Raw genomic sequence first — 19,662 nt, 5'->3', positions numbered from 1 at the left:
ACCGATGCAGCAGACCGAAAATGTGAGCGGTAAGGGACTGGGATTACCGTCACATGATGATTGTTGCGTGGACATAGTTGCTAGAATTACACACATAGATGGTCAAGACCCCCAAGATCATTTCATTTGATACCGATATTGAGGGGATTGCAAAAAATACATAGTCGACCATTTAATGGCGGTGACCCTTTTGAATTTATGTTGTTTATTATGTTTCGTGTTCTCCAAGTCATCATTTAGCCATTTTTTAAAGACGACCAACTTAAATTTTTCAAGAACATGGAATACGCAGTTTTATAATGACAGTAGAATTGAATGTATGTTCCAAATTTCAGATCAATCAGTCAACAGGAACGGGGTCAATTTTCTATTAATGTGGGACAACCCTACAAAAATTCAAACTTACATAGAAACAGGTCAAGCTGAATGAAACCATTTGAAAAGCAATTAGTTGTTTGGGGACTGCGGCCATCTTGGAATTGGATTTTTCATAAATAACTGTGTTCTACCAATCAATCCTTTTCATTTGATATACATATTGATGGGGGTCTGAGAAAATATGTAATCCGCTATTTTGTAGCGGTCGCCATCTTTGATTTACATTTTCCATGGATAATTGTGTTCTACTGGTCAAGCCCTTTCATTCGATACCCATATTGATGGGGTTTTGGAAAAACCCATATTGATGGGATTTTGCGGAAATATATACATAATTCGCTATTTTGTAGCGGTCGTCATCTTGGATTTTCAAGATCATGGAATACGCAGTTTTATAATGTCGCCAGAGATAAAGATGTGTTCCAAATTTCAGATCAAACGGTCGACAGGAAGGGGGTTAAATTTCTAGTAATGTGGTACAGCGCTACAGACAAAGTTACAAACTTACAAAGTCACGAACGTACAAGGGGGCCAACATAGATAAAACCGTTTAATAAATAAATGCATCATAATTATATTACGTTTACCGAGAGAAAATTCGTTTTTTTATGTCTCTTTATGTCCGGAGAATTCGATTATACGGAGTGAAAAAAAATCAGTACTCCGGATAATCGAGTCCGACCTGTATTATGTAAAATATTCTGAGCTTCCATAAAAAAACAAATATGAAAAATATAGTATCTTTAACCATGTTAACTATAAAAAATAAATCCAATCAAACTATAGGCGAATGAACTGAAAAGTTTAAAGCCTCTTTAATTCATCATCGTCGTCGTCCAATCAAAAATGAAGCGAGAAGTTTTAAAAAAAGCTGTGCCATGGCGTACACGATTCCAGCTCTTCTGGTTATCTGAAAAAAAAACAAACAGATTCTGAATCAGTGAAGATGCTACTATCGCATGAACCTCGAATAAGTCTAAAACATGTTTTTGACAAATTGGCGGCCGTTTGAAGAAAAATATGTTGTTTTGAACGATTTTTTACGTTCCCGATTTAAAAAAAAATGGTTTTTATTGGTTTATGCGATAGAGAGATGCATTCAGATTGTATTGATATAAATTCGACATATTTCGGCTCAGTAGAACTTGAGATATCGTGTACGCCAGTTTAAAAAAAAAACAATTTTAACAATTAACTTCAAAAGCGTTTTTCTCGAAACTAAAAACGAAAAATGGCTATGAATTGATAAATAATGGGATTTTGAGAAGCCCTTTCTAGGGAATATTCTTGAATGCTTCAACGTCAGAAATAAGAAGAAAAAAACTATGGATGGGTTATATCTATGGTATAACCGCAAGGTTGACGAAGGACTGCCGTTGGCTTAGTAATCATTTGTGTTTTTTTCAATTAGCAATAATCGCACTTCGAATGTTTCTCATTGGGTACGATATCGCCGCTGCGCAGAGCTATTGATTAAATTATTGATTAAACTAGTGAATTAATGAAACAATTTACGAATTGAATTGCAAACAAATCCCAATTTAGGTCAATTCATGCATTATGGTAGTGGTTATCGCAGCAAATAGTTATCAACATTTTGCCTAACCATCAAACGGTATGCGTCGAAGTTCAGTGAGCTGGCGACATGGAGGGGCATGTAGTCTTGAATAACCGAGCCAAAACGTTGCATTTGTACCCACTTTTGTAGACCGTGTTACCAAAACGCATTCCGCAAGTGTAAAAATGCATGGGGGTATAAAAAGTACTGCCGAGATCTGGAATGCCGATCTTCCCAACTTATTGGTTTGCAAAAAACAATGTTGGGAAAACACATTCCGGTTTGCAAAAACGCAAACGAGTACAAAAGTATTCGCAGCTTGCATCTCATTTCCAATGCCAATTTCCCCACGCTCCGTGGTTTTGAAATCTGTGTTAGGGAAACATTCCAATTTGCAAAAACGCAAACGAGTACAAAGGTACCCGCTGCTTGCATCTATTTTGCAATGCCAGTTTCCCCAGACTCCATGGTTTTGAAGTCTGTGTTAGGGAAACATTCATTCATTCCTTCGATGGTACCTCAATCGCTGTTCAATTATAACTGAGTGGATTTCCGAGAGGCGCTCGCTTATATACCGAATGGTGATTTCAATAGCCTGTTTGGAAAGCAATTTTAAGGCTATGGAAACAAGTTTTTGGATCAAAAAGTAACAAGTATATTAGGCGTGGACATTTCATCTTTCGAATGAAGTGTTTATCATACCATTTCGTTCAGTTGTTTAGGAGTTATTAACGCTCAAAATCTCGGTCTCCGGCGTAACGCTTTCGTTTTCGAAACTTTGGTTTTACACACCGGTATAGAAATGAAAGACGTAGTCCTACGTCAAAAATTTGGATTTTTTTTCAAATTTCCAGATCAGGATATTGCCTTAAGAAAAACATCATATGGTAACCTTGAGCGCCTCGTAAAAGTCATATGAAACCGACGCCTCATTTTTAAACAGACAAACACATGACTGCCAAGCATTATCTTAAATAATTTACAAAGGATTGTTCATTAAAATCATTTAATGTTCCGCTGGTGATTTCGTATCAAGAACTGTACGTGATTACTATAAAAAATCAGAACTATACATAGTCTTCCGCCATATGGGACTTTTTACGTATAGATGTTTATTTACAAACTTCCAGGCCTCTAGTCATCCGCAAAAACGTGATACCGCCGCTAGAAAATGCGTCATGCCAATCGACAGCACGTGATTATCATTAAATTCTCGTTAGCATATTATTTCTGCTATACACGCTGTCGTAAACATTCTCCCACGGCCAGCATACTTCGGAGGGTAGTACTCCTTCAATCCAGCAACATCCCTTTTGCCTGACAGGAATGCCGAAAGCGGCGGCTACGCAACACTAGCGTCGCTTTTCGTGTGTTATCAGAATAAACATCCCATCCATCCAAACACCGTCGTCCTCATCCTCACGCTCGCATACCGGTACTGTACCAAAAACCTGATTTTCAGAGGATCCGAATTATGGGTATTTTATTTATGGCCACCCCACAATGGCCCATCTGGTGCTTCGGGCCGATGATGTGCAAAAACGGATTCCGTCGTTTAATCGATGGAGATATGAACAATTTAGTTTTAATGAAAACATTAAATTCATCAAAAAGTCGTACGGATCAAAAGAGTTTCAATTTAATATTATGCATGAAAATTCAATCCTGGATTGATGGAGCAACCTCAGCTGGGATTGAACATTACTTTTGTCCGTGTGTTGACGTAAATCTGACTTGAGAAGCGAACGATACTGCCCTCGAGATTCTCACTCACCTGAAGGAGGCACTGAACTGTGTTCCTTCTTTCGCTGACATGCCGATATAAGATACACTGTGCACGCTTATATACATACCATCCATCAATCATCTCGCATGGAACGACGTGGGAGATGCTTCCTTTGGGACGGTGGTGTGTCTGGTGGTGAGGAAGCTGGAATATTTCACTTCAGTCAAATTGTTCATGCAAAGATGCTTGAAGATGAATCTTGCTCTAGGTTGCTCCTCCTTCCAAAAGTGAAATACACGTATCGATGGCTTAAAGGCCTTTGCCACATAGCATTGACTTGTCGACGCGGGAAGAATTTATGGCTGGTGAAATTTGATAAACTTCGTTTTTTTTTGCTTCTCTGAAGTGTGCTTTTGGGAGAATTTTCTTGGCATGCAGAGAAAGTGTTGTTATGGTTCAATATTTAAAGTTTGTTGTCTGATTTATTTCCTTTGTTCGATTCCTAACCTGTCTGAACAAAAAAAAAACCTTCACTAATTTCCAACATCTCACTTTCCATTCACAGGATCGATTCCCAACGTACCGGAGAACATAACCGTAACGTTCCTCACGCCAACCTCGGTCCGGGTTTCATGGCAGACATCGATGGACACACACACGATGCCAGTTGACAAATATGATGTTACCTACAAGCCAACCGATGCGAGGTAATCCGACGCTTTCTGGGGGCAAACTCATCTCAAAAAAAAAAAACAAGTGACGCATTCCCTCCCCGCATTCAACATTCGCTCGCGTATTGCCATTATGTCTCGCGTTGTGTCGATGAAAATATTGTCGTGTTTCCATTCTCCCCTCACCCTTTATTGTTTTCAGTTTTCCGTTGTGATAGTGGAAAACCCAGATTTCCCCAATCCTCGCATGTTCGCCGTTTTTTAGTCGTGAAACAGCTTTTTTAGACGTAAAGCTTTTTGCAGATACACAGCTTTGGACAAGCGTAAATCCTAATAAAATTTTTCCTCTGTTGACATTGAATGGAGCGAAACGTGTTCGAAATGTTGTGTACCGTTTAGATTATTATCCTCTTATTATCCTGCTCACATACGGCTTGTTGTTTCGTGTTAGTCGAATAAAACAGGGTCGCATGTGTTTTCGTTTAGCTGGTTGATATTTGTCAATTGTCATTTGTTCGTAAATAGAAAATAAGTAGGATGAAAGTTAGTCATACCGTGTCGTCTGTGTTTGTGAATACAAATTCTCTAGAAGTAATTCGATTGAATTTTATGTAACTGATGTGAATGCAACATTTCCGTTTGCCGATAAAAAACTATACGGTAAATTCATACATATCCTAATCGAATGGTTGAGTTTGCCTCATTCCAATTGACGTAATCATAGAAGTATAGCACAGAGGCCAGCCTGCAAGGTTGGCACGAGTATAGGAAAACCAATGGTCCCCGCAACTGTAAAGATAATCGATTTTTAATTAAACATACCAATCGGTATTTGTATTTGTTTCACAGATTATATTTTTTCATAATCTAGATATATCGAGTGATGTTTAAAGCTTACACATTTTGAAGGTATGTCTTTAATGCATGGATTTTTTATAAAAAAATGAGTAAAAGGAAACATTTGTTATTGAAGGTTTTATGCTACCATTGGCTTATTCTTTGTCGTATATCAATGATATATGCGTCAGGGGAAATTCAACAGAGCCTTAAAATTCACTATCATCATTGGCAAACCGTCACCTTATAAAAAACCTACTACACCAAGGTTTTTTAATACGAGTTTTTTACGTGGATTTTCCAATTAACGCGGTTTTTTACAAAATACCAGTGCAAATATCACATCTTGCCCTCAGCTCACATTTCTCTCTTATACTCTCTCAGAGCATATAACGGTAATTAGTGCTTGTAACGGCGCTTAGTGCTTATGAAGGAAATTAGTGCCGCACCTTATCACGATTCTTACGTGAATTTTGCGTGTTGGGTAACGGGGAGCTCACCAGGCGGTACAACGATACAGGGTTTTTACGGGCAGCGATTTGTGAATGTCTTTCCCTGTCTTCTTAGGTCCAACAGTGGTACTGCACGTGCATCGGCAGTAGAGTGTACTAATCACAAGGGAATCTTCTAGCAACAGAAGATTCATGAGGGAAACCGAACTACAGCTATCAGTAACCTACGAAATTGCAGGAAAAAACTACGGGTTTCCGGAAGCGAGCAACACTCAACTTTTTACTTCCGGTTTACGTAAGGATAGTTCCATTTGATATCTACCATTACCTCTTATTCACGGTGGCTCAATATTATGATGCTATGTTTTACCGCTCAATGAAGAAATTCTTTTTACTCATTTGTGCACGCCCCTTCCGGTTCACGTGCATTCGTTTCATTCTTTAAACTGAGGCGACGCTTCCAATTGTCTTATTCAAAGCGAGTTGGATCCTTAGATCGGGTGAAGAAGTGGTCAGTTACTCGGGTGCAAGTAAACGTCAAACGATCCGAAAAATTGCGAACGCACCCATATCACGAAATTTGACATTCGATTTGTATGTACCCGCCCGTTTAAAAACAAAAAGTAGCCCGGCTGGTATTTCGAGGTATGGGTGCGTTCGTAATTCTTCGGATTGCTTGGCGTTTACTCGAAACTGAGTAACTGATAACGTCTAAACCCGACTTTATTCATAAGCTGCTAGCGCCGTTGATGTAGCGGTAAGCGTGACTGCCATGCTCTCCCTTAAGACTGGGGAAAGTTATGGTATGTGATGATATTATATTGTATGTTGTCCAATCAATTTGTGCTCAATTCATGTTTTTATCGTGTAGGTCTCACTACTAACAATTTTTGTAATTGTGGTCCAGGATGTCATAATATCGAGTATGTTGTTTGGTTATGTGAAAATGCAATAAATGAATTTGAATGGCTGCTGATTTAGAAGATCGAAAGGGTATACCAACGTTAATCAGATTATAAGAGCTTGAGTAGTCGCGATCTTACAGGGCTATAAAGTTATTACAAACAATGTTCCGGACAACGTGGTAACGAAGGAGATAATGCTATTTTTATCTATAATATATTTTTGTAGTCATAGATTGATTTGACTCAGGCTTATATTTATGTAGGTCTTATCTATTTAGACTTGTGTTTAAAAATGATACATCATGACTCTTTTTCTTCTTCTGCATGATTGAATAAACAGATGAAAAAGGGAAGTAATGGCATTAATGGTATTTTTGTGTACATTTTTGAACAGAATTCGGTACCGAATTCTACCACGTTATGTCATCTAACCCGTCGAAACGATACAAGTACGGTTAGTACAGTATTAGTTCCTGTACGGTACGGTACAGGAACGGTTTTTCCAGGGGAAAAAAATACAGATTTTGAACAATGAAAAACTCAATTTAAATGCAATTACTACACACAATCACAGTCCTATGTCAAGATCCCGTCCGTGCCCCTAGGCTCAGACCCATCAACTTTTAACTTAAGATAACTTTTGTTGTATATTACACTGTTACCATTTATAGGCGTAAGAGTATTCCTGTTCCATCGATACACATCACATGTCGCCTTTTTCGGCGTAAGAATATTTCTATTATTCGAATGTTCACAGTTTGACTGCTCACAGCGGGACTGTTGATATGAGGCTTCCATTGTTGTGTTACAAATAGCACCAATTACCGACGCAGCAGACCGAAATGACCGAGTATGAGCGGTAAGGGACTGGGATTACCGTCACATGATGATTGTTGAGTGGACATAGTAGCTAGAATAACACACAAAGATGGTCATCAGTTGAGGGGCCCTGAATTATGAGCTCATGATTGTTCGCTTAGTAGCGAACACGCAACCAATTTGGCTACGAAGACCATTCCCACGTTTGGGGATGACCCTAGATATTTTTATATAGTGATACGTTTAACAGGAAGTTAGAGAGTGTGTCATGAAAAAAATGTGTGAGCACGTGAGAAAAAATCAAAGGTTGTGAATGTTTATAGCTCGATCATTTCTTGATCCCAGAGATTGTTCCATCAAACAATTGGAAATAGTTCTACTCATCATTTACACTGGGATACACAGTTTTGAAATCAATTATTAGAAAAATTAAAAATATCAAGCAGTATCTTAACGAAAATCGCGCGTTATAATCGGTTCATTGGCTTGAGTAATCTGCGCGCTCCCATTTGGGCCGTCAACAACGAGCAAGTAACGTATGGACGAGGCGCAATTTATCATGCGACAGATTTTATGCTTTTTTAATCCGGCGTCGCTCTAGGCCAGAGGTTCTCAAACTATTTTGGACGAGAAACGCCTTATTCTTTTAAAGGGACGAACAAATTATTTACCTTCTCATTAAGCGATATTCACGAATAAAAAAAAAACACGGGATAATGAGAGATGATATTGACAACAAAAACTCAAAAATGGAAGGTATTATTACTCGTTCTGCTTTTTATTACGCAAATAATCATCTTCAATGGTTAATTAATATTATTCGCCTATAGCAAGGTCAAAGTCTTGAATTTTTAATTTATTATTTCTTCACCAAAACTGGGTAGATCTTCAGTACTTTTCTCTTTGCTATTATTTACACTTTCACTATGAATAACAAACATTCGAGGGTAGAACATCACTGCGTGTTTGTCATGTTAAATAACCTTCACGACTGATTTGAGGACCCGTGATACTGTATAGTGAGAGAATTCATCAGAGGGATTCCAGAAAATTTGTTGGGTGCTTGTTCAGCGATGGCGATCTGTTTGCTCTCAGGTAATTTTCGACGGTAATATAGAGGTGATGAGGTTGATATATACAACTGAATTTAGCTGGGCGACGAACGTTTTAATGAAAAACATAATTTCAATCAAGTGTTGATATAAAATTACACCTCAAACAATTATTATGGCAATTATTGGTGTCGGTTCATAACATGAATTCATCGCAATACTCAAATGTTCCAGCCAACAACCAATTTGCCCCCATGAAGGCTTGGTCGACTCCATCAGCGAATAAAGTCATGATGTCAGTGTTTGGGTTGAACATGACATAATTGGAATTGATTAAAGAGGGCCATATCTATATTATATTATATTATATCATGAAGTTGGCATCTCGTTGGGAACAAGTCATCGAACAAAACGGTGCATATTTGACTTAAAACAGATGATTGTAACTAATTTTATGAACAAATGAAAATTCAAAAAAAATACCGCAGGACTTTTTTGACAGCCTAATATGTTCGTCACGATGTTCGTGGTCGAACTCCTTCGAAACGGCTCGACCATTTTCTGTGAAATTATGCACAAAAAACTTGGTAGACATAAGAATAGATCGTAAACTATATATCATATAGATAGGGTACCGATTACTTTACATTCAATACAGATTAGGGCGGTTCTATGTAGAACAAAAAAATCTGAATCATTCTTTTTTTATTTTTGAATTTTTTTTTCTCAAATTTGGCTTCAAAAATACAAATAACACGAAATTTTTACCGCTATTTTGAATCGCGATTTTAGTATTTATGTATGAAAAATATCCAAATAATTTAATTGTCATTTGTTTCTCAAACACAACGAATTTATATACGTTGTTGAATGACAGATGGCGCTACATCCGCTTCTTCGAACTTTCATCCACACATTTCATATTCAATTCGCCTAAAGCCAGGTGCATCACCGGCGAGCTTAAAGCCTTTTTGAATAAGTACAATAAATTATTGAAATTTTTTCAAATCCTATGCTCGGATTGGAAAAAGATAATCACGCTATTGATCGAATGCGCATGCTGCTGAAGAAGACGTTACTGGAATCATGGTAATCGACTGCCGAACGACGCGAGAACTTGTGATTCGGAAGAAGGAACAATAATTCGAAGAACAAATTCCCCGGCCGTTCTGAACAGACAAGACGGATATTGCATAAACATTAAACAACGAGATCTCGCCACAATTACTTCGTTCATTATGAACGTTAATTCTCATTTTGAATCAATACTTATGAACATGCGGTTAGAGGAGACGAAACAAAAAAAGGGAGTGGTGAGAGCTCGATGGATTTTTATGTGTATTGTACGACGACTCGACGTGGTCAGGACAGCGTCATTCTACGATGTCGTGGGCTGTCGCAACAATTCATTATCGACCTTTACTCGAAGGTAGAGAGCGAACGGCTGCGATTCCTACGAAGTATTCATTCTCTTACGAGACGCTATCATGAGCAACTCCGACACAGCCTTTGCTATTGCCTGGCCAAAACGCAATGCATTTTCATGACATTACAGCAATGATGTCTTTGATGAGCTTTATCACAACATTACACGAATTCGATCTCACACGTTGTATGATGTATTCGGCTGAAAGGTAAAAGCGAGGTTTGCTTCATACACCCACTTTTGGTTTGATTAGTTGGCAAAATATGCCCAGAGGTGTAATTTCATCGAGAATTCCAGATCCGTCCCACTCAAGTTCAGCCGAGTTGTGCAAATGTAGCAATTTTGCCACACAATTCGTCATAAACGACACTTAGCTTCGTGTTACACTTATTTGAAGCGAAAATGATAATAGATTTTCGGGTGTAACAAACATGCTCTCCCTATCAAATATGTGTTGTATGTAAAAGAGTAACACATTATCTGCAATTGGGGAAAAATCTTGAACGAAAGTTGTGTCTGATAATAATTTTATATCATGGATAAAGTTTCGACGGAAACGCGAGGTGGTCAAGAAAAATAGTTATGTTAGGGTCAGGACTATGTCTTTCAAGTATTAAAATTACATCGAGAAGCAATTATTTACATATCTTTAGCATTTGACCTTTTACATTTATTACATTCATTGAATAAAGACAATGGATGGTTTGTTTATTTTTATTTTCGTCGGCAGCACTACATTCCTCAGTATGTGATAGATCCCATCCCCACATATTCGTGTGATCTTTTTAAAATAATGGGCCGTAATCATACTCGGGAAGATATGCTATGAAATGCTTATTTGCACTGAAAATCTGAATTGCTCCACAACATTCGAAAACACTTATGATACTATATGGATTTTTTATTTAACAACCAAAATATTCACGAGAAATAATTCATATGGCAGAACAACGTTTGCCGTGTCAGCTAGTTTTTTTTATAATTCGTTTATGTTTACAGGCTCATTTACTTAAGTTTTATGGAATTCTTAAATATATTTTTAAAACTGTATATAAACAATTTTCTTCATTCTATGGTTAGTAAGCTAGAAAACCGATTACTCTCGGTTGACTCGAGTTTAGAAGTGTGACATATTTATTCTAGGAAAAGGATGGGACATAAGGAGATTGTAACAAAGTTGATGATCAAACACAATTCTTAAATCTATTCGTATACCAATTGTGTATTTACATTTCAACTTATTCTACTGTTTATAGCGAGGGGACCAATTACTCGCAATGAAAGAAAAGGAGAGTATAAGGATATAGGACAATCACACACGAACATCGATAGAGCCGTGTCGATTCCTAGAGATTGACGTTGAGCTTTTCGTTAGAAAAACGTTGATCACTGGGACTGACAATTACAAAATAAGGAAATATAAAACTAAATTGTTTGTTTTCGAATGTTTACGATATGTGACCACTTTCTAGACGAATTACTGACTATTTTCTTTCTACACAATAAATATCTTTGGAAGTGGGGACCGACACTTATATTGTGCAAATATTCTTAATGTGGACTGAATGGAAAGCGTAGCAAGAAAAAATCGGGGCTCAACGTGTTAATAGTGGACCGTTCACAGAATAAATTTTTTCCTCAAGATAAAACTTAATTGTTATAGGACTAATGATCTTATGATATCTAGACCAAATATTAGTGTGGTAGCTACGAATGCGAAAAAATCTGCTTCATAAAAATTATGCTTGCGGTTACATTTCTTTCGTTGTCACGGAAAAATTGTTAAAGTTAGGGTATGGCAATTTGTATTCAATCCAATTCAATGTTCAAGATTCACTCTTAAAATCAATATCTCAACGAAAAAACATGAACATTAAGAACAAAAAACTTTAATTAAAAATTAAAAATAGAGATAAATATCCTTTGGCTTACTGTATGAACAAGTGATGAACGTCGGGAAATGGAACTAAATATAGATGTAAAAATGTGAATTCTAACAAATTATGCTATAGAAAACTATAAATGTGCTATAAAAATGAATTTGCGATTGCACATTTTGATTCAGTATTATCACAAGTCTGTGAATGCTTCTCACATGAACCATAGGCTGAGATAAAACGAACGTAGAATGAAAATTATATGCAAATGGTATACACAACAGGTTAAATTTATTGTGCATGCTGCATATAGTTATCGCTCTTGGCTGGAGATTAGCGCGTTCCGAGTGTCTATGGTGGCAAGCAGATGCAGCGAATGCAAATGGAGCGCAACCCGGTAATGCTCGAAAAGTTGTGTCTGCGTTGGTGTTATCTGCTAACAAGCTTATACATATGAATGGAACGTTGACAATTAAAATTTGTTTTCGATGACAAGATAAAGCGACTTTTGATCCCCGTGCCCGCAAAGTTGTTATGTGAACCTCTAATGTAAACAATGGGCCTGATCACGAACATTATTGTCACAAACGCTTTCACGTCACTTACACTTCACTTAATTTTTTTTGTGTCTATCATCATTGTCACGAACAGTTGCGTGTAAAAATAAACTCCGTGAAGTGAAAGTTAATAAGAGACATGTCAGTTGCATAATTCCGGGCGTTTGAACGTTATGTTGGTTACATAATTTCAGACGTTTGAACGTTTTGTAGGTAAAATTAATAAGTGTATGAGATGATATTCCATTTAATTCAACGTATGTTTTAGAATGAACATACGAATTCGGAATCATTCCATGAATCATTTGCTTGGTGTGTTAGTTTGCTGAATCAAACGCTGGTTCAAAGATTAGGATGAATACTTGGTTGCTCTTGAATGATGCAGTTGTTGAACATATGGGAATGTAATTTTATTTCCTCTTTCTATAAATTACTCTAGAGATAAAGCATGACTATCATGAGTTTAATAATCGAAATCTTGCATACTCTTGTACTCAGCTCTGTCTCACTCGTTTGAATAGTTAGAAGTATTTAGTATAGGTCAACGTTAAAATCATATTTTAACAACCGTTTCTACAGTTTTGATGAATAATAATATCTTCTATATTTCAGAATAAACCCGAATTTATCCATCTCATGATCAGTATAATCTAAGCTACTCCCATATGGGATTCTGAAGTTTAATCCTCTTATCCTTCACATTTTCGTGTAATTTGATATACGGGACATGAGGTTTGATATGATTATTTAAACAGAAACTGGTCAGTACCGTCGGTCAGAAGCATAATTTTCACATGAAACACCTGATGAGTTTTTCTGACAAACGCAGAGAGGATTCAGATTTTCTTTAGACGGATATCAAAACTATGGAAAAAGCACTAGAGAATAATTTAAAAAATATTATTTTAAAAGCTATGCAATGATAGATTCATTTTTTCCTTATTTGAAACTTTAAAATTCTTTCATTCAAAGTATGTCTTCAAAACAATATTGTTGAAAATATCTATTACGTAAAAACAAAAGATCAATGGCCTTATTCGGTGTAACTATCGTCCTAATTCGGGTCTTGTCCATCAATTGCGAATGTTTAAATTACAAAAACCAGATCTGCAATGTTGGAAAACATTACAGTTATTATTTTATATTCAAAATATCAGCAAATCAATATTATGCATAATCAACCATAATGATCGTCAGTGGCCAGTGACTTCCATTGCCATTTTATGGGGTTGCAACTCTCTGTTAGTCTAATCCTTAAAATAGAAACAAAAAATTTCTATTCATTTAGGACAATCGAAATCAGACCTTTCGCCATAAACAAATTTACGTCCTCTATATACGTCAGGATTTCGTTCTTAAAATGCCACCAAGCGGGTAAATTGCTGTTTGTTTATCTTTTCTTTCTTAAAAAGCAAGACACGAATGTTAGCAAAAAAGATAAATAAATCCGAAATTAAACTTACTCCTTTCCGTGTGACTAGCTTTCTCCATCTAAAACACAAGTGACAAATATACTTGTTTTTCCCCGTGAAGTGACAGTATCGTGATATTCATAATAACACCGAGTTCATCGAAGTTGTCACGACGGATGAACTCTTCCGGATTCTACACACACGATGGCAGCCGTAATAACGTTGTATGCAATTCACTTCGTTTTCACCGTGAAGTGACGTTCGTGATCAGGCCCAATAATTCAATACATAGTGACTCGAAAAAAAATAATTTAATATTGTTTAAGAGTTAAAAATCATTGTTATCAAATTGTTAGAATACGGGTTGAAGAAAGTAAGTTGTCGCTTGTGCCAGAGTTTTTTTTGGCGTAGAACTACGTCTTTGATTAAGGGTGCCAAAACAGAAAACATGAAATAAAGTTAACGTTAATAACTATTTTTGCCGCGAACGGATTTTGACGATTTACATACCAAACGAATCGGAAATTCTCTAAGATTTGATTTTTATTCTATATATTACAATCCCATGGTGTGTAAACGGTTTAAATTGCTGAAAACTAGAAGCATTTCCATTTTCCCATACAATTGTCATTTGTGAGCTTCCCTACCCATGCCGTCAATAATGAGCAACGTCTCCGTGAACAAAAAAGAGAAGAAGAAGAACGAAGGGGAATATTTACCTAGAGCATAAATAATGGATCTCACTGAGGCAAACTTTCAGTATCGTTCTAGATACGAAGCAATAAACATCGTTTGTTCTTCCTTGTTTTGTGTCATCACATGTCTTCGTTTCGGATTGAGCTGTGGACGCGACCAAATTACTCACTCGCTGATGTCTCTGGCATTGCAATCATTACATCGAACTTTTTATTTAAATATTTTTATTTATTTATTGTCGTCAATCAAAATTGTAGACCGATACATTCTTAATACTACTTAACACTACTTACTTAAAACTAAAAAAACTAAAGAGAGCTCGCTGGATAATTTATCCGTTTAATCCAAAAGACGATTTTAACAAGTTACATAATCAAAATTTTTATTTTATTTATTTCGTCAAACCAGCGTAGACTAAATATGCTGGCCAAAAATATTATTTTCTCTATGGAAGATTGTATTATAATGATCAACGAAGGTTAGTTTCGAATCTAAGACCACGCCTAAGTCTCTTACTCTTTGACATCTACTGATGGGTTGATTTCCCAGCTTAACGTCAATGTTCAATGGTGTTCTTCTTTTTGTAAAAGTCATCAAAGTGCATCTCGTAACATTGAGCTGTAATAAACTCTTAGTGCACCAATTATAAACTATGTCAACTTCATTTTTGAATGTTTGAGAGTGGTCTTCATTCTTTATTTTCATATACAGCTTCATATCATCTGCGTAGATCGGTGCCTTAACACTGCTACTTGCTACTCCACGATAATTTCTTACATCAGATCTATTACCGGATTTGAATATAGGTACAAGAAAAGAGTTTTTCCATGTGTTTGGGAACCTTTCTGATTCCCATGACTTATTGAAAAGCCATAAAAGTGGATGAGTTAATTCAGATGCCAATTTTTTTATAAAAACCGGTGTAATTCCGTCAGGACCTGGCCCTCTCGAGACATCAAGCTTATTAAATGCGTCAAAAATTTCAGTGTAAGTCAGTTTTCTGAATCCAACATCACATGGAAATTCTGGAAGAAATGGGAAGAAGTCACGATCTCGGTCCTCCTCAGCTGTTTCGATATAAACTTCTTGAAAGAATGTTGCATAAAGGGTGTGTCACATCAAATTGCATCACGGAAAAAACGCTGTAGAAATTTAATTTTTAGGAATTATATCTTCAGCTTTCGCTTATAATCAGATAAGAGTGTATAGATCACGTTGACAATGCTTCACTGTCAATTTTTCGTAAATTTGGAAAAATGTCATCGAACGAAAAAGAGCGTCGTGAATTAATCCTGCGCACTCATTTCGAGAATCCGGAGTTGTCACATCGGGACATCGGTAAGATGCTGGGAATCGTCCAATCCACGGTCAGCAGAGTACTAAAACGATACTTCGAGAACCTAACCATCGACCAGAAGGTGAAGAACGGCAAAAATGGATGCTCCGTCAGTGAAAAATATCACAAGCGCGTAGTTAAGCAGTTTAGACGTGATCCGAGAAGTTCGGTCCGGGATGTCGCCAAAAAGCTGAATTTGTCAAGTTCATTCGTCCAGCGGACCAAGCAGCGGGAGGGCCTGCGTACATACAAGGTTCAGAAGGCTCCTAACCGCGACGAAAGGCAAAACATGGTGGGGAAGACGCGAGCCCGGAAGCTGTACACCGAGATGCTGACGAAGCCGCATTGCCTGGTAATGGACGAAGAAACCTACGTCAAAGCGGACCTTCGTCAGCTGCCGGGCCTGTTGTTCTTCTCCGCAAAGGACAAATTCAGCGTTCCGGAGGAGATTCGCAAGCAGAAACTATCCAAGTTTGCCAAAAAGTACATGGTGTGGCAAGCGATCTGCTCTTGCGGAAAGCGGAGCGCCCCCCTTCATGATGACCGGCACGGTAAACGGGCAGGTTTACCTTAAGGAGTGCCTACAGAAGCGCTTACTACCACTATTGAAGCAGCACGAGGGCCCGACCATATTCTGGCCGGATCTCGGTTCGTGCCACTATTCAAAGGACGTGTTGGAGTGGTACGCAGCCAACGGGGTCTCCTTCGTGCCAAAGGAAATGAACCCGTCCAACACGCCGGAGCTTCGCCCAATAGAGAAATATTGGACGATTATGAAGCAGGCCTTCCGGAAGAATCCAAAAGTTGTCAAATCGGAGGCGGACTTCAAGAGAAAATGAATTTCTGTTCAAAAAAAACTACAACCTGACGTTGTACAGAACCTTATGGACGGGGTAAAGAGGAAGGTGCGAGCATACGGGCTTGGGCTCGAAGTATGAATAAAAAGAAAATGCCATAAGTTGTTTAATAGTTTTTATTTTACTGTCTAAAATTTTCAAAAGGATCGGTCTACTGGGTGAATTTCTACATCGTTTTTTCCGTGATGCAATTTGATGTGACACACCCTTTAGAGGTTGCAAATTTTTTTCTGGGCCATTCCTCACGGTATCGTCAAGGTGCATGCGTGATGGAAAACCATTGCTTTTTAATTTTGTTTTTATGTCATTAAAGAAACTTTTCGGGATAGACTCTATGAGTTGAGTTGAGCTGTTCGCAAATGTTGAAATATTTTTCTAGATTTGCGTCAGATTTGTATTTCTTATAAATTTTATGTGCCTTCTGTTTTTTTATTATTTAGATTCTTTATGTTTTGATTAAACCAAATCGGATATTTTGTGTTTACATTTCTCCTTTTTCGTCTTGTTGATATCTCCTCCTCTATAATTTCATTGATCAAAGTAAAAAGTCGTCATTGCTAATTCAATGTTTTTCACACATCCTTCCAATTGATAAAGTTAAGCTTACACCTAATTGATTGGTAATTTGCTCTAGTGTAATCAGACACTTCCTCGAATACATAATGAAATGGTTTTTGGGTGTTATCTATAAATATGGAATATTCGATAGCTGTTAAGAAGCTTTCATTTTTCCAAAGTGGAGTTAATGATTCAGTCACACAAAAATCTTCGGTCATATTTGTCAACAAGAAATCTAAGAAGCATCTCTGTCGATTATGAACATTGTTTATTTGATTCAACCCAAGACCAGCTATTTCATCAAAACTATATTGCAGAGTCTTATTATCACCAACAACTGGAAGCAAGATGAATTCATTGTCAAAATCAGTGATAAAGTCCGCATTTCGTTGATTGAAATCTCCATATATATGGATTTTTGATTCTTGTGCCAAGGAAGATAAAATATTTTCAGTAACTTCGAAGAGTTTCTCATAACAACTGATTTGAGCATGATCAGGGGGGAAGTAAACAGATGCAAATATATGTATCTCTCCCGCAATAAGTGCTTTGACCCACACTTGCTCAAACTTGTCGAATTCTCTTGTTGAAATATGTTCTGAATTTATTGATGAATCAATAGCAATAAGGACGCCGCCTTTCGTTTTTTATGGGATTTGTGAGATTACGGTTATCTCTGAAGACATTAAAACGATTTCCGAATACTTCCTCGCTTCTAACACTATCATCCCAACTTGTCTCTGTGGCCATAATTATCGAGAAACTAGAATTCAGAATATTAATTTGGATTTTTTCCATTTTAAGTGGACTTTTCATACGGTTGTAATTTTGACAGTATATCAACATTTCAACTACATTTAGTTGTTGAGGTAAGGCGAGAAGTATGTTCATGATCTACTACTTGGTATGACGAGGCATCCAAATTGTTAAAACTCACTACTTCTCCTTGGTGTGGAGCTAACAATTCATTATCTTCTGGGAACGTCTGAACTGACGCCATTCCATTAACACGTTATGCCCGCGTCGGTCCCTAGGGACTGACACTGAATTTTACATCTTTTTCGCGCCGATCTCACCGGACCGACAGTAGACTTTTCTTTCGGAGAGTGTCGGCATTGGGAAAGGCAACAACAAAGTTACAAAATGATATTTAGAAAAGTCCCCCATCGATTCGCTAGAACCGACACGAGCCTGACGAAAAGTTCATTGTCGGTCTCCTATTTCGGTCGGGACTTAACGTGTTAATGTTCTGAATTATACAATTGTGTGGGGGATCATCAAACTATTATCGGCTCACCAAGAAAATAATTGTTCAGTAATTTTGTGTGTGATTTGGTTTCGCATGACAGTAGCAGAGCTATCTCCACCAAGGATGACAGCTAAACTAATCGAGACCGGAGATGTTAATAAAAAGGGCTTCTGTTGAGAAGAGCACACAGCGAAGGATTTGAACAAAATAACAGCGTAGTTCTACGTCAGCAATGTGGTCGTGTCTTGGACACAGCCTCCTATATTTTTTTGATAAACATCTGGATATGATCAAGAAAGCTGAAGGTTGGGTGATGTATCGTACCAAAACTTTCGTAATAAGTGGAACTCCTTCCATGAACTTTGCAAACAATTTGCTGTAAACACATTTTAGAACCGATCAGTAGGAACACTGTAGTACAATGAACAGTAAGTCTCAATTCCTATTGAAGCTTTAGCTTCATTGATGTTCTTGCTTGTGTTCAATCCGAGACTAAATTTACCAGCAGCTCTTAGCGCACAACATGTTGATTGATACGATGTATGAATACCCTGGCTGCCATCAATAACTATTCGAAGTAAAAAATCGAATAGGTTGTATTCTATTTATCATAATCCATTGTTCGCAGTCAAACACCAACAAGACAAATAATTTGTAATGGAGTTCTTCTTGTCAGGTTCCACAATTTTCAGGATCCGGAAAAAGTTTCCTTCGTTTTTTCCTTATCCCCCCATTGCCCGACAGCAACAATCTGTGGGAACGATTTATTGCCTATATAAATCATACATTTGAATTGACACTAGCCAGTCTTTTTGTTGTCCTTTGAGCCATATAAAATATATACGTGTGAGCCTTCAGATGTCAGACGAACAAACGTGACAAGTGTCTGCGTGGAAAATAAAGTTTTTTTATTCGCATCGATTGAAGAAACGACCAAAAAGTGAGCTGTAAAAGTTTATGTGTTCCACATGTTTTTGGAGCGTCTATCGGGGGAAGTTTCGTTAAACTTTCAAACGATACCGACGATCAGCCGGGAAGAATGTGTCAAGAATTGATTGAGGGTAGAGTGCTGGCGATAACTTTGCTATTCGCTATACTTGATGCTATTTTCTATCAGTGCACGTTGAACTAAGTAAAAACAGTTTTCCGCGTTTCTTCTCTTCTTTCAACTTTGTGATAGTTTACAATGATATCAATATTGAAGAATTGAGAGATTGTCGTTCCGCTTTCCGCTTTCCGTTTTTCACAATCTTCGATCGCTTCTTCTTGTTTCCTCAATACGTGCGTATCAAACTC

General features: G+C 37.4%; 1 protein-coding gene and 1 pseudogene across 5 annotated transcripts in view; one reads left to right on the top strand and one right to left on the bottom strand.

Moving 5' to 3' along the window:
* The window catches only part of LOC129764431 (uncharacterized), a 379,755-nt gene that overhangs the window by 170,531 nt on the left and 189,562 nt on the right, over nt 1-19,662 (top strand). For all 5 annotated transcript variants that reach the window (XM_055763501.1, XM_055763500.1, XM_055763498.1 and 2 more), the window contains exon 3: nt 4,228-4,369. In XM_055763501.1, coding sequence (XP_055619476.1) covers nt 4,228-4,369 — 142 coding nt within the window. The remainder of the gene's footprint in view (nt 1-4,227; nt 4,370-19,662) is intronic.
* Nucleotides 1,766-1,846, bottom strand: LOC129772350 (U4 spliceosomal RNA; annotated as a pseudogene).

Source organism: Toxorhynchites rutilus, chromosome 2 (assembly GCF_029784135.1).
Source record: "Toxorhynchites rutilus septentrionalis strain SRP chromosome 2, ASM2978413v1, whole genome shotgun sequence".
Taxonomy (NCBI): Eukaryota; Metazoa; Arthropoda; class Insecta; order Diptera; family Culicidae; genus Toxorhynchites; species Toxorhynchites rutilus.
Note: the sequence above shows the minus strand (reverse complement) of the source record. Positions and strands in the feature narration are given on the sequence as shown.